The 15313-nt window shown below is 52.5% G+C and overlaps 7 protein-coding genes across 7 annotated transcripts; 3 read left to right on the forward strand and 4 right to left on the reverse strand.

The window, feature by feature from the left end:
* Window positions 1-1757: 1757 nt before the first annotated feature.
* A1O7_05769 (uncharacterized protein) lies at window positions 1758-2498 on the reverse strand (the record flags this gene model as incomplete). The annotated part of the gene is made up of 4 exons (XM_007759777.1): window positions 1758-1934; window positions 1986-2101; window positions 2147-2253; window positions 2302-2498. The coding sequence occupies 4 exons, from the start codon at window positions 2496-2498 to the stop codon at window positions 1758-1760; spliced, it is 597 nt and encodes a 198-aa protein (XP_007757967.1).
* Window positions 2499-3616: 1118 nt separating this feature from the next.
* On the forward strand, window positions 3617-4525 carry A1O7_05770 (uncharacterized protein; the record flags this gene model as incomplete). Its single annotated transcript, XM_007759778.1, has 1 exon — window positions 3617-4525. One exon carries the CDS (start codon window positions 3617-3619, stop codon window positions 4523-4525), a length of 909 nt encoding a protein of 302 aa, XP_007757968.1.
* Window positions 4526-5395: 870 nt separating this feature from the next.
* On the reverse strand, window positions 5396-5809 carry A1O7_05771 (uncharacterized protein; the record flags this gene model as incomplete). The annotated part of the gene is made up of 1 exon (XM_007759779.1): window positions 5396-5809. One exon carries the CDS (start codon window positions 5807-5809, stop codon window positions 5396-5398), a length of 414 nt encoding a protein of 137 aa, XP_007757969.1.
* Window positions 5810-6159: 350 nt separating this feature from the next.
* Window positions 6160-10182, reverse strand: A1O7_05772 (uncharacterized protein; the record flags this gene model as incomplete). Its single annotated transcript, XM_007759780.1, has 1 exon — window positions 6160-10182. One exon carries the CDS (start codon window positions 10180-10182, stop codon window positions 6160-6162), a length of 4023 nt encoding a protein of 1340 aa, XP_007757970.1.
* A 313-nt stretch (window positions 10183-10495) lies between these two features.
* A1O7_05773 (uncharacterized protein) lies at window positions 10496-11431 on the reverse strand (the record flags this gene model as incomplete). Its single annotated transcript, XM_007759781.1, has 2 exons — window positions 10496-10665; window positions 10732-11431. The coding sequence occupies 2 exons, from the start codon at window positions 11429-11431 to the stop codon at window positions 10496-10498; spliced, it is 870 nt and encodes a 289-aa protein (XP_007757971.1).
* A 970-nt stretch (window positions 11432-12401) lies between these two features.
* A1O7_05774 (protein phosphatase) lies at window positions 12402-13458 on the forward strand (the record flags this gene model as incomplete). The annotated part of the gene is made up of 2 exons (XM_007759782.1): window positions 12402-12404; window positions 12454-13458. 2 exons carry the CDS (start codon window positions 12402-12404, stop codon window positions 13456-13458), a joined length of 1008 nt encoding a protein of 335 aa, XP_007757972.1.
* A 1335-nt stretch (window positions 13459-14793) lies between these two features.
* On the forward strand, window positions 14794-15291 carry A1O7_05775 (uncharacterized protein; the record flags this gene model as incomplete). The annotated part of the gene is made up of 1 exon (XM_007759783.1): window positions 14794-15291. A coding segment is annotated over one exon (498 nt), but the record flags the coding sequence as incomplete, so codon positions are not given.
* Between the last annotated feature and the right edge of the window lie 22 nt (window positions 15292-15313).

Genomic DNA, 15313 nt, shown 5'->3' on the forward strand with positions numbered 1-15313 from the left:
CCGCTGTGCATTTCGCACAGTCATCTGTCAAATCGACAGTTTCTATCTCCTGTCGCGGTCTCTCCTTCTGTTCAGCAATGATGGCTAGGTCACCGCACTCTTCTGGTGCTTCCCGTTTGTTTGCTCGATTTGGTGTCGTTTGTCTTCGACGTTTTTTCTCTTGGACTTGGTATCAGCTTGAAGTCGTGTCTAAGGATGGCGGTCAGCGAAGGACGAGAGCAAGCGCCGACCATGTGTGGAGCTGTGGTGGTGACTGTAACGCATACCTGTTGTCGATGAATCAAGTCCAAGGCCTCCTCCTGAGTAAGGCTGGCCAGATCGCGGAGCTCTAGCGGAATAGGGCTCGGGGATCGTGGGAGGATCCCGAGGACTTGCGGAGCATCTGTGTACAGTCAGGTGTTGATCTCCCCAGATCTCGCTGCGCAAGCTATACGTACTCTTGCTTCTGTACTTGAGGATCAATTCTGCGATTGGACGGGAGTCAAGGTACTCGCCGACAGTCCTAGTTCGAGGCTTGGTGGCCTGTGGGGTTCCTCTTCTGTTCTTGTCAATCTGGGTCAGAATAAGTAGTGTAGACCTGACTGAGTCGCCAAATCGATTGCCTTGCCCCTGAGTGCCTTCTCTGGGATTTTGGCGTCTGCGGGTGAAAGAGCCCTAGGTCGTGCTGGCCGCAATTCATCCCCTTTTTCCGCCAGACTCAGACCCTGATTGTACCCAGTTCTCGATATTGCTGCGATAATTCAGCCAGCCTTCGATCCTGCTGTTCTTCGATTGCAGCAGTCAGATCAAGAAGACATACTGATGGAGAGACTTACTGGTGATTAACTCGCCCCAATGGAATGGCGAAATCTGCCAGTTTCCATCTGCGAAGTGCTTGAATCCGGTACAGGTGGTTATAGCTTTCGATCTTGCTCGGTACTCAGCTCTGGTCGATGCTTGCCTGTGACAAATTTCCCATCAACGTAGATTTTGAAGGAGAGGTTGTCAGATTCGCCGAATACGAAGCCTTGAGTTACTGTACACTGTATCTCAAAGTTGACGTTAGAGACAGCTTCGAGATACTTCACGACTTGTTTGTTTGGAGGTGGCTGGGCTGTTGAGTACCCGATGACTTGTTCGTCTTCCGGGACATCATGTTCTCGCAGCGTTTCGTTGCGGGACCTGACCGTGACCGCGAGTTGATCAACCACGGCCATGATGGTGTCGCGTTGGAAGGGGCAGGGCAGTAGTCTGATAGAGTGCGTGGAAATGTAAAGAGCGATCAGTAGCGGAAAGAAGGGGGCATGATAGCGCAATGGATGATGCTGATCACGAAAAGCACGATGCTGAATCAAGTACTGGCGGAAGCTTCAACTAAACTTCGCTATGGATTCACTTTCACGGAATATTCCATGGAGCGTCGAGAAAGTCGATGAGGCAGCAGCTGGCGAAGCTGTAACCTCGAGCGCCGAGTTCGAGTTGCACGAGTGTTCCAGAAACAGCAGTATCCCTGAGCCGGCGGGTGTAAAGACCGTGTTGTCCAGTTTCCTTTTTCCCCTGTGACTATGAGGACATGAATATATTGCGGTGACTGGCGAAGTCATGGGTCTTCTGGCTTACACCCGTGATTGATCCACGGTTGACCGGTTTACTAAGCACGAAGCACCGTAGCCCCTGCTGGCCATCATGCCTGTAAAAGCTCTCGTTACTGGTATCGCTCAAGTTAACAGTCCAATGCCGACGCACCGCTTGCCCGCTCAATCATCCGAGCCCAGCGATCAGTCGATAATGCCTCCGACGCTGCAGACCTTCTTGACGGGTTGTTGACTGAGGAATTCCACCTCATCGTCTTTGTCGTCTCCATCTTGCCGAACCCTCTTCAACTCCGCGAGCTGAGCAAGGTTGGCCTCCAACTTCTCTTGCTTGACCTTGACCTTTTGTGCTTCTTGTAACGCCTGCAAGCGGTAGTCAGTCTTGATGCTGCTCCGTCCGCGATCTATATATACCTTGAACCGACGGGCCAATTCTTTCAGCTCGTCCGAAGTAAGAGTTTCCACATCCCTTTCTTCTAGAGGTTGCGGAGACGATGGTCGTGCAAGAATGCCGAGAGCTTGCAGAGCTCCTAACTGCTGTCAGCACTGCTCCAATGACCTCGGCGATTTCATACCTTTGCTTCGATACTTGAAGATGAATACGGCGCAGGGCTCTTCTTCGATCTTCGTGCTCTCCCAGCTCTCAATTTGGTACTTTCCCATGATAATTGAAGAGTCTAACCTTTAAAACAGTAAGCTTAAATAACTTTCAGAGTCAGCAGCAGCTCACTTGGTATAGATATCAAGAGCTGCGCCTTTCACAAGCTTCTCGGGGACGCTCCCCACAGTGTCATAGTCCTCATCACATTCTTCGGGCTTAGCAACTTCACCATGGCATCGCCAGACCTCGACTTGGATGGTACCAATGTTGTGATACTTCTCCTCCTCTTCGGCTGTGCAACTCTCGTCGGCTAGAATCGTTAGCATAATTCAGTGATCATGAGGAGCACTAACTGGTAACGAGGTTGCCCCAACGAAAAGGCCGTCTCGCCCAGGTTCTCCCTGCCCAGAAGTCCGCTCCACTGTAGCTTTCTCGCCATCCATATCTGCTGGACTTGACCTCCGACTTCTCGCACATCGTTCCCACGATCCGCTGTCCATCCACCCAGATGTCAAAGGTGAGACAGTTTGCACTTCCGAATTGGAAGCTGGGCTTGACCTCACATTTGATCGCAAACTTAGCATCGGCGATCGCTTAGTTGTACTTCACCTCTGTGAGCAGAGGCCACTCCAGCTCGTCGGTCCCAATACATGACGGGTCATCCTTGGGCGGATCATGCTCCCGTAAGTGTTGGCGTCCGCTCACGATGCTGACTTTGACCTGGTCCTTCACTGCCATCGTGGCCGAATTGCGATTGAACCAGGGAGATACGGGAGAGAGGATTGAGATGGAGGAGGGTAAAAACTAGGAGAGGAGATCGAGTTAACGGGTCACGATAGCAGAGCTTGGATTGCTCAAGAAGAAAAAAGGGAGAAGAAGGTGAATATGCATCATGTTAGACTCCGATTGCAGAGGATTCAGAGCCTGTCCGTGACCACATGCATTCTGATTAAGTGTCAGGTATGAGAGAAACATTGCTCGTGTTTTATAGGAGAAGCTTGAATGGCAAGTAGGGCCGAAACGAAGTCAGGCCAAACTGAATGAGCTTTGAGTGTGCCGCATCTCGAAGTTGAACAGCAGAGGTGAGAAGTAATTACAACAAGGAACAAAAAGACAAGTTCGAGCGGAAGAACTGACGAGTGGCAGCCAAGCCATCCAGTGCCATCCTCGGCGTGAGATTCCCCGAACAGGGCACGACGCGTGAACACGCGCCTTCGCTCATCAGCCCCCACTAGGCCGCAGCGGCCAGAGCGGCCAACGTCCTCCCATGACAACGACGTCAACATCAACACCGAGACCAACCACCCACAACCTGGGTGCCAATGCGCATCACTTGACCACTCCGCCGACCATGTGAACACATACATAGACAGTACAAATAGAACTCGAGCCCATCATCTGTATCCCATCCCTTCCCCTCCCTTTCGCACCTCCTCTTCCAAAGATGCACCACCCGCTCCTCGTCCTGCTTGTCCCGCTCGGGCTGCTCCACCTCCCCAGCACCCTCGCCTGGGGGACCCTCGGCCACCGCACCGTCGCATACCTAGCCTCTCTGTACTTCACACCGGGATCTACGCGCTTCACCAACCAGCTTCTCCACGGCCAGGACATCTCCGAGGCGGCCCTCTTCCCGGATAAGATCAGATATATTCCCTCCTTCGCGTACACCAAGGGATGGCACTACATCGACGCGCAGGACGACCCGCCCACAACGTGCGGCATTAACATCACCCGCGACTGCGCGTTGGAGACCGGGTGCGTCGTCTCCGCGATAGCCAACCACACGGAGCGGGTCAGCAACGCGAGTCTGCCCACGTGGCAGCGCGGACAGAGCCTGCGGTTCGTGCTGCATTTCTTCGGTGACGTGCATCAGCCGCTGCACACGGAGGCCGAGGACCGCGGCGGGAATGAATACGCGGTGGTGTTCGAAGGGCGGGCCACAAATCTGCACAGCGTGTGGGATACCTTGATTGTGAACAGGCATGCGGGGATGGGGCATGAGGATGAGGCCATCGCGGCGTGGACCTGGGCGCAGAGGTTGGCTGCTGCTGGACGTGGTGGTGGTGGCCAAAACGAGGACGAGGACGTCTGTCTGCGCGACGCGGCCGACTGCGCTCTTGAGTGGGCGGGCGAGGCGAATGCGTATGTGTGTTCGTATGTGCTGGCGCGGGACGTTCACGGGCAGGACCTTGCGGGTGAATACTACGACGGGGCTGTTCCGATCATTGACGAGATGGTCTACAAGGCGGGACGGAGGCTGGCTGCTTGGATAAATGCCATTGTGGAGGATGTGGCTTTCCAAGACTTGGAACGCTTAGATCCGGAACCGTTGCTACAGACTCAAATGAAGTGAAATAAAAGGGTATCGTCGCGCATGTCCCAAGTCCGCCTGTATACTCCGTAGATCCGATCTTCATCATTCCGGCGTTCCTCTTTTGGCGGCCACTTAGTCGTCTTCCAACAGATTGATGATCTCTACTTTCGTGGGCTTGGGTCTGGAGGCTGGTTCTTCAAGTGCACCTTTGCCCTCTTCGTCGTCGGAGTCAAGGTGATAGATCGTCTCTCCACTATTCCCCTTGCTTGTTTTGAAAGGCCGCTTAAGCTTGGTGCCTGTGACTATGATGCTTCGTTCACGCTTCGTTCGGGGTTCCTGTTTCACGTGACGCTGCTCCTGCTAATCGTCAGCACCCTACTCTGGTGTTAACAGATGTTGATTACTCTTTCCCTCCTCAGCAACTCGAGTGCCTCTTCCCTGATAGTTCCTCCACTGGCCGGTCCTCCAAGGGTACCGGAGTGGGAGATCGTCCCACGATCAGCAGAGATTGTAGAGCACCTGTTGCCAGTCAGAAGAGCGGATAACGTAGCATCTAGGAACATACGCCTAGTCCGATACTTAAACTTGAAGGTCGCTAGTGGCTGGTCTCCAAGAAACTGCCGTCTTCGACTTTGAATCGTGTCGGTCACCGTGACCGGAGCCAGCCTAGCAGAGTCAGCTGAAACCTGTGGACAGCAATACTTGAACCAACCGCGTTGCAACGTCGAGAGGTCGTCCTTTCAATGCTTTCTCTGGGACGGTTTCGAGGTCCTTCCTAGAGTAATCTCTGGCAGGGTGCGTATCTAACAGCATGATCGGCCACACCTCAACCTTGAGCGTTCCGAGGTCGCCATATTTTTCTTTGAGATTAGACACATCATCATTCAGTTCTAGGTCTCCTGCTAAATGTTAGAAGGCATCATAAGCTGCATTTGCGGGCTCCGAACTAGTTTCGAGGTCTGCGAACTGGAACTTGTAAAGCTTCGAGCCGGTAGAGTCCATGGAGTATCTGCCACTGCAGCTTCCATCTACCCGTCTCCCAGCAACTGTGGCGCCTCGAAATTCCTCGTCCTGCATATATGTCCCTATGATGTGCTCGCCGTCAACGAACACATCGAAGCTGATCGCATGGTCATAGAGGAATTTGTAATTGGCTTCCGCGAAGAATTTGAATTCGAAGAAAGCTCCAGAGACTGCCTCGATGTACTTTGTGGTTTCCTGGCGCCTACCGGGCAAGACTACCCCTTCTTCGTCATCATCGAACTCCTCCGCTCGAGTGCCGTCGACAAATACTTGTACTTCGAACTTGCCCAGGATTGGCATTGTGACCGAGAAGTGAAAGTCAACCTGATTTCGAAGCTGAAAAAGCCTTGACTAAGGCGTCAAGGGGGTACCGAGTATCGAATTGGATGAGATACAAGGGAGCTCACGAAGGGCAGTGCTGAAGTGAAAGAAAAGAGGCATCGGGCTGGCGGTTGGTAGTCACTACCAGCGCCTGGCTGCCTGATGAAGACTAGACTCGAACCTTAGATCCAATTAAGCCAACGCGCGACTAAGTAGATCGTGACACGTGCTCCAATCAAGCCTTGCTCAGCCTCGTCTGTCGTTGCATGATCCTGTAGTGATAGTACAAAGTACACGAGCAACAAAGCACCTGTTCAGCACACCGACCGCTAAACACCATTGCGCTGCTCTTGCTCCAGAGCTTGGCGAGCCACCTGCTCGCCCTGCGCATCGATCATATCCCTGACGTTTCTCTGCGCTGCAGTGATCAACCCGCCGTAGTGATCCTCCAGTCTCCCCTTCTCGACGAAGCTCTTGAGCCTTGCTTGTTCCTTCTCGACATCTTTGCGAATGCCTTCAATCTCGTTCTCCGCGAGTTTATCTTGCAAGCTTGCTGGGAAGGGTTCTCGGCTGAGAATATCGCCTGGAGACAGCAGGTGAACTGGTGTCCCCTCAATCTGCTCCATCACGAAAACGTGTTGCACGGCACGGAATAAGCTTGACTGCTGCATCTCCTCTTCCACTGATTGATCGTCTTTACCGCTAGTCTCATTCAGCATCAACCAATCATCACGAACCATTGCTCTTCTCCAGATAGACGCTCGAAGATCCTCTTGCTTCGTCTCAGGCAGGCCGGAGAGATCCACGACCTTCAGCGCAAGGGCAAATTCCTGCCCACTAACCTCAGGATCCTCCTCGGGAAGCCCGGCCCACTCGATAGGATCCATCAAGGTCAACAGGTCGACGAGCTCCTCCGCCGTTAGTGGCAGTTGACGCAACAAGGACTTGAGAACCTGCTTCAGCTGCCGTTTCAAGGCAGGGCTCTTGGCTACCACTCGAGAGGCGAATGTGTCTTGAGCTAGGTCGAACGCCGCTTTGTCGTCAAGCGCAGCACCAACAGATGCCATAACGTGGCTGTAGACTTGCTCTTGAATTGCAATCACTGACAAGCCATCGTCGTAGGCTTTCGGGTCCCGGAGGTTGTTGGTGCACTCATCAGCTGCCAGGCCAACCAATTTGGCAAGAGCCAGTTCCGTCTTCTTATTCCAGACATCGTTTTGTTCTTCAGCAATGACCTCTTGGAGTGTTTGTTCTGCGCGCTGGTAATTGTTGTTTGAGATCACATCATGAATCCAGCTGAGCTTGCCCAGCCGTTGGTGAGCGACAGGGGCCATCTTGAAGAACCATGTGAGAAATTCTTCCTTCTGCTGATCTTCCTGGCCCTTGAGCAGTAGACTCCCACACTCGCCATCAATGAGCATCTGACTATAAGCAGCAAAGGCCCAGCCTTTGCCGAACTTGGCATAATAAGACTCAGCCCGGTCTCGCATTTCTTCCAATTCGTGTTGATTCTTTTCAGCCAGTGACGGATCAGCCGCAGCCTCAGCGATTAGTTTCTTGTAATATTCGAGGTGCATCGTGACTAGATCGCCGTAGTATTTCAGTTTTTCTCCTAGCTGAATTGCACCTCGCATGTTGAACACCGAGATGGCTTGCAACGCTTGCCCTAATCTGTTTTGCACTTCGCGGTCGATATTCTTGATCTCGTCCTTCAAAACATCAGGATCTTCCTCATGCTCTTTGTGTCTGATCTTCGCTTGGATTGACTCTTCGAACACGAGTCGGGAAAACAAGTCCAGTTCGGTTGGTAGACGAGCGGCCAATTCCCGAAGTATGGCCTTGCTGGGACCCTCGTATGGCTTTCCTTCGTCGTCCGTCGGCATCTTTTTCTTCTTGCTCCTCCCGTGGGTAAACTCCCACCACTCGTTTACGAACTTGCAGATGTCATAAATCAGCCTCTGACTGAACCGCAAGGGCTCTGGACTCGACGACCAAGGATGAGGGATGTCAGTTGGAAAACCCTCAACGAGCACACCGTCCTTGAAGACTTCGTCTCCGAGTCCATAGAGGGATGCGTTGTCCTCTCGAAACTTGAAGACGGCAGAATATGATGCAATCCACAAATCCACGGCTTCTTTCAAGTAGTCAGCCACCACTTTCGGGTCTGTAACGTCCATCGGCTCGAGCTCTGGAATACAGCTGACTAGTTCAGACATCAAGTGGCCAACGTTCTTAACACTGTTCACAAGCCAATGTCTAACCCGGTCTTTCTCTCCTTTGTCTGGGTCTGGGTACTTTTGCCGGGTTTCGTGCAAGGCCCGCAGGGTAAAGTCGAGGTATGGCATTTCGCGATCAGCTTGAGGATATTTTCGTTGAATTTCTTCTTGAACCTTCCAGATCGCTTGAGCAGCTGCTAGCTTCTCGGCTTCGAGCAATAATTGAAACCGGGTATTCCGAGAGATTGACGAGGGATAGTGACTCATCAAGTACCCAGCCAGGTCATCGAGGGCTTTAGCACGTAGTCGCATCTGCATGTCGATGGAAGGCGCACTCTTCGGCAGGTGTTTGGACGATGATGAGAGGATTTCTGATGTGATGTCCATTGCAGCTGCTTCAATCTCTTCGCGCGAGAATGAGTGATCTGCCTTATTGAGATCCAGCGGATTTTGTTTGATGGTGCCGAAAAAGACCGCTTGCTCGATCTTGCTTTTCGCATTCATTCGATCCCTCTCATCTGCTTCGTCGACGTCAACTTCCTCTTCATCGCGCAGACGTGAGGTCATTTTCACAATGCCAAAGCCCTGCACTCCAAATACGACAGAAGACTGCTTCTCTGACATTTCAAGTGCATAGCCAAGGACTTCATAGGTAGTGTCCTCTCGAAATCTGACGCAATCCTGAAACGGCTCCGGGAGTGCTTGTCGTTCCATCAACAGTTGGGATGAGGGTGACTCTCGGATCTTGACTAGCGAGAACAGGACGATGGCTGTCTCGAAGAGAATGAAAGCCGCTGGTTGATTTCTGGACACGCAGAGCCGAGGTCGCCAAATCATCTGGGAGGGAGTTGACGAGGAATAGCAGCTGACAGGGTGCACTACCTTGATTCTGGCCTCCTGGTCGACGAGCATCTCGATGATATAGTACTTGGTCTCTCCTTCGATGGTCGTGGAAAGTAGGGCCATCATGGGGATGCCATGACTATCCCGTCGATTTAGTGCCGTGCTTGGCCCTGCTGAGAGCTCCACATCCAGGATCTTGAAGTCTGTCACATCGGGCAGAATTGATCTTAGGGCCTCCAAAGCGTCCTCCCTGAAGCTGAATGATTTCTCAAGCGAATTGCCAACAAGGAGGTGCGTGCTCCAGAACTCCAGAACTCCATCTTCCGTGGCAATGACCACATCGCGTTGACCCTTCCTAGAGCCGCCAGCCTTCACGATCGGTACACCCTTTCGCCGATCTGCGCCAAATACATTTTTGATACTCCCGAAGAAGCCACTTGTCGCACTGGGGTATTTGCGCAGAAATTGCACGCCGATGCCAGGCCTGCCCATTTGATCACGAATCGTTAGGTGAACCACGCGACCATGGCTTAGCGAGAGGATGAATCCAGCGGGTTCGGCATTCACTAGCTCTTCCACAACTTCGGTGCTCGTCAAACCAGGTATCGAGCCTTGCACTGTTGAGCTTTGGCCAGGTATAACAGAAGAGGCGCTAGACAAGGTCTCCCAATACACAATTTTGCCAGATTTTGCTGACACTGCAACGATTCCGGGCTCGCCATTAGCAGCCTTTGCTGTAAAAGTCCCGAGTGGCAAGGGATCTCCTGTCGACGCCTGTGGAAACGGTAGTTTAAACGCGACGACATCTCGCGAGGAAGGGATAGAGGCGCTCGAATTGTAGGGCCAGATGATCGCATCGGTGTGGGTCAACGCGAGCGTGTATCCATACTCGGGGGAGATGGTGCAAGAATACGGGATACCTGGCTGATTTCTGATCAGATCAGGTAGTGCCGGCAGCTGAGTGACAGTGTAGAAGTCGTTGCTTGAAAGCGTCAAGCCGGCGTTGGTGTTTGCTGCTCTTTCGGACCTCTTCTCTGCCTTCTTCGCGCCTCGCAGGGTCAATTCTTGGGAGGGCGCAGCTGCGACGGCATATCCATTGCTTTTCTCTTCAACCACATCACGTCCTGCCACTTCATTGAGGCTTGCTTCAGTCAGGGGTTCGAATGTGTCTCTCCGGAGGGCTGAACGTTTCCGCTTCGCTTGAGGTAGCTTGATTGAGTCCTCCGATCCAGCAGCTGGGCGTGTTCGTTTCGGACGGAGTGATTCTCTTCGTGATGCGTCAGTAGAGAACATGTTGAGCAGGCGAGGCGGCGCGTAGGCCGCTGTTCTTGGGCTAGAGCGAACAAGTGGATGACTGCTGTTTTGTTGTTCAATGACGCTGAAATTATTGAGCCGCCTGGTTTAAGGCCGCTAAACCCCGAGCAGCTGCTCCTTAACAACACACGCTAATGAATCATGGCCAATCAAACAACGCAAGGCTGATATGCAAGGCTGCGTCCGATGGCTTACTGTTTTGCTTGAACTAATCCGTACTAAGTACTTTGCCAAAGATCGTGTTATTGTATCTCGCTTCGACTATCTCAACGATGAGGGCTCGCTATTGGATCTACTGCGGCCAGCCCAACAAACCAACTGTCAATAGAGTTGGGTCATTCTCGAGGAGCTGCTTTTTCTGTAGCAGCTCTTTCACATCCCAATTGGCCCAGACGAATCGTCCCTTCAAAAACGCCGCCTCTGGCGAGCACAACCACACCATGAAGTTGGCTGGTAGCTCAACTGTAAGAGATGAGTCAGTAGTTGGCCGGAGAGCATGGCGGAATCGGAGGAAGCTTGTCGACTTACCAGTATCCTGTTGTGGAAAGGATAGTCCGCTATGCAGGGTAGCCTTCGTGGCGATACTGGTGGACTCGATGATACCGGGTTGCAGGTTGAAGACTTTCAGGTCTGGATTCTCGTGTTGCAAATATTCAAAGGCTTTGGCAGATGCGATCTTGCTGGTGGCATAGGCCGAATAGCCAGGCACATACTGCAGGTGTCCGGCAGCGGAGCTGACGTTGATGATGGTTCCGCCCTGGGTATTGATGTTCTTCAAGACGGCTTGAACGACAAGCAAGGATCCCTTGATATTGGTCTCGTAGACCTTGAACCACTCTATTGGGTCTGAATTACCAACCGTACCAATGGATAGGTAAGCTGCGTTGTTGACAAAGACATCGATCAAACCTCGGCCTGCAATGCTCGCAAAAGCCTCTGTCACGCTTTCGGGCCGCGCAATATCGGTCACAAGGGGGACAATGTTGGCGTTTGGGTGTTTGCTCGAGATGACCGACTTGGTTGCTTCTAGAGTCTGCTTTGTTCGGCCCAGTATCACGACCTCCATTGCACCCGCGACAACGAATGCTTCGACAGTCGCTGATCCAATGCCTCCACCACCTCCTGTAACAACGACTCTTTTGCCGTTGACAGAGAGTTCCGGTCGATACGCGTCAATGTCTGGATACACATCGTTGTGCCATTGCTTGGTATATGTCGGTAGCTCCATCCCGCAGTCTAGCAATAGTTTGCCTAAAACAATTTGGCTAAGGCGAAAGTCGGTATGACGGTCAAAGGTCGAGTCTAATGTCCAGTCAGAAAGGACGCAGTTGTTGTCCTGGATACCGTGAAACAGCTGGCCACGAGAGATTAAAATAGGTGTCTACCTCTCATTCTGGCCAATCCGTATTGTTTAGCTCATTATTCAGCACTGTTCCTGAATCACTCCGAGCTGGAGAGTTTTGGTAAGTCTGCAAGACGTTCTTGTGGAGAGTTTCCCAGAGAAATCGCACTCACTTACCTAGTTCCAGTCTTGATCTGCAATATCAGTTCACCTAATTCCGTAAGCAACACGCACAGGAGACATCCCTAAGTAAAACAGTCTCGAAAGGAAGACATTGAGGCCGTATCTGGGTTGGGAACTGTTCTGTCCGCCTTCTTCGGACGAATGTCAGCCAGTGTAAGCATATGGCATGACCAGTGAAAACGAGGGCAATTTCTAAGACATCAGTACAAACGTCCTTCGAGAGGGACTTGCGAAGCTCCGGGAGCCGAATCTTAGCAATCAAGGTCGCTTGGTGCTGGGGAAGTAGGACAAAAGCATGAAACCGTTCTCCGTGATTGTGAGGTTGCGGGACAAGACGTTGAGGGTCCGATCAGAGATCGCAACAGCTCGTGCTGAGCGATAGTCACCTTGACTCTAGGGCACGCTTCCCTTGCTGAGCGTTACTCCGATTGAGTTGTCGACCTACGCATCAGACCATTATGCCTAGTTGAATTGCCAAATTGAAGAGATCAAATACAAAGGATGGAGTAGAGGTGAAGTGATAGTGATGAGGACATGAGGAGAAGCTACGGTGGCGCGCAACACACCACGACTGGCGATGGTCTGATTTCTCAACCTTCCGGTCTGTCAGTCCCAAGGACTCGCCGGCAACCAACTTCCACTGAGTTTTCTACGCATATCCGTCACCCTCACCATGGTAGGCTATTAAGGGACATCTATACAGAAGATGCTAATACAATGTCTAGTCTCTGTCCGACTCGAAGAAGCGCCTAGCGCTGTCGATAATAGACTTCCTGTCCTCGATGAAAGATGGCACTCTCAGCGCAGAGGACGCAGACAACATCGATATTGCCAGCAATTGTATTGCAGAAGTCTTCAAAGTTGATCCGTCGGACAAGGCAGCAATGTCGGACGCCGTCGGGTCTCAGTCTCTGCTTAACATCTTCTCTGTCTACGAAAAACTGAACGGAAAGGGCTCGTCCGCAGGAACGCAGGCGCCTCCTCCGGCGCAGTCTGCAGACACCAAGACCATAAATCCAGAGGCTGAGAAGCTCAAGAGCGCGGGCAATGCCGCGATGCAGCAAAAGGACTACAAGACTGCCATCGAGAAATACACCCAGGCGATCTCTTATGCTCCTACCAATCCCATCTATCTTTCAAATCGTGCGGCAGCATATTCCGCAAGCGGTGATCACGCTTCAGCGGTCAAGGACGCCGAGTTGGCGGTAGCCGCTGATCCAAAATACACAAAGGCATGGTCAAGGCTGGGCCTGGCCAGGTTTGCTATGGGTGATGCGAAAGGAAGTGTTGATGCATACCAGCAAGGCATCAATTTTGAAGGCAGTGGAGGCAGTGAAGCTATGAGGAAAGGATTGGAGACCGCAAAGAAAGAGCTGGCAAGGATGGAAGCAGAGGAAGATAAGCTCCCGGAAGACGACGTGGACGACGCTCCTGGCGATACTCGTGGTGGCGGTGCTGGAGGCCTGCCGGACCTGTCTAGCCTTGCCGGTATGTTCGGCGGTGGTCGCGGCGGAGGAGGCATGCCCGATCTGTCGAGCATCATGAGCAATCCTATGTTTGCCTCCATGGCACAGAATCTCATGAGCAACCCCGATGCACTAAGCGGACTCATGAACAACCCTACCATTCAAAACATGATGAACAGCCGGAGAGAAGGTGGCGGAGGTGGCATGCCGGATATGAGCCAAATCCAACAGATGATGCAAGATCCCAACATCGCAAACCTGTGAGTGTGATATGCTCGAGCTTTGTACACCTTACTGACAATCAACAGCGCACAACAATTTATGGGTGGAGGTGCTGGAGCAGGTGCGGGTGCCGGCGCCGGCAGAGGAGGTCAACGATAAGACTGCCGTGGTCTTCATCCGCAGTTCCTATTAGTCGACACGAGAACATGATACACGGTGCACGAGAATGAAATGATGGCCCGATGCTCTCTTCAATAAATGCTGTACCTTATCTTTCCAAAAGAATGCGAAGCAGAACGCCAGCACACCTTCGATCAAATTGTTCACACATTCAACCGTCTGCCTTTACCACTGTCGTCCCCCCACCTGGATCACCCTGAGCACCAGAGCTGCAAGACGTGACACTATGCTCCCTTGCCTGGAGAGAGTCGCGGTAATGGTGACCTGGTTGTTGGGCGAAGGACCGGCTCAAGCCGACAGCGCCAACATCTCCGTAAAGGGGCGGATCTGTCCTGAATTTGCACTTGCCAACTGCTCAGTGTCCCCGAGGACACAGTGTACTGGGTGAGTCTTTCCTCAATTTGACGTGAGAGAGACGCTCGATGAAGCTCCGGCAAAATAAGATCAGCCGATGTGGTTCCTGTCACCTCCAACTCAACTACCTCTAGCTTGCGTTGACATCACGATGCAGCTCCTTAGACCACGGACTTTGAGTTGCAGCTTCATGCAAGGCATTTCCGCAGCTTTCCTTGCTCAGGAGTGTTGAAATGAGCGTTGCTCATTGGACCGAATAGGAAACAAGAACTTGTACACGAATCCACCCCTCGATTGTCCACGAATGATCTCGTCCTTCCCTTTCAGCCATTATCATGCCGATAAGACCATTTCGTGCCGCACACCACCATGAACACTGATGCCGCAAACTTTTCCGGATTTCTGATGCGACAACGGGTCCATTGCGGGGTCAAGCCGTTGCCTTTTGCTGTCGCTAGGTTGTCTCTACTCGTACAGCTTCCGCCAGCTGAAAGCAGCTGCAAGGAGCTCCGGTCGAGCCTGGAAGCTCTGAATGTGCCCACTTCAGCTCGTCGACTACGTAAACCACGAGCGGGTGCTCGTGTTTCTGAATCATGCGATGTAGAAGCTTCTAGTATATGATTTCCTTTTCACATGGTGGTTGCTTGTTGCTGCCTCTTCTCCATACCCTACCACTTCCTGTTTCCGATTTGCTGTGACGCCACCTGGGCAGGCGATCATTATGTATTGGCCTACAATCTTCATCCTCAGCCTATTCCTAGGACCAGGCTTGGCCGGGTAGTAAGTATACAAATATACAACAAATCCGTCGGCTCCGATTCTCCCAGGATCTGACGAAGGCGCAGTGATTCAGGATACTGGACGCCATCGCCAACCACGACGCAGTGGTGGACACCGACGACGACCTCATACTGGTCGACCTGGACACCTACCTCGACGTACACCACATGGTACACGCAGCAAAACGTCATCGTTACCGTCACTTCCTACATCCCCTGCCCGATAACGTCGACGGTGGTCTATTGGGAATGCTGCGACCAGTGCCAGAACAATTGCTACTACCCTCCCACGACGTACGTACCAGGCGGCTGGGTGGGCACTACGACAGTGACTTCCTACACGACCACGACACCAGGACCTCAGCCTCTATCGACGATCACGAGCAACGGGTTGGTCATAGTGATGGTCAATTCGGACGTTGTCACGCAGAGCCAGACGCCGAGTATCGTGTACCAAGTGAGCAATCAAGCAGCGGCGCCCACGCAGGAGGGCGTCTGGCCCAGTTTCTGGTCGATGGGCATGCTGTTGGCGGCGACCGCGACGATCATGATCCTGTTATAGCATGACATGGGCGGCTTTTCGT

This window comes from Cladophialophora yegresii (genome assembly GCF_000585515.1).
Source record: "Cladophialophora yegresii CBS 114405 chromosome Unknown aczIN-supercont1.4, whole genome shotgun sequence".
In the NCBI taxonomy this organism is placed as follows: Eukaryota; Fungi; Ascomycota; class Eurotiomycetes; order Chaetothyriales; family Herpotrichiellaceae; genus Cladophialophora; species Cladophialophora yegresii.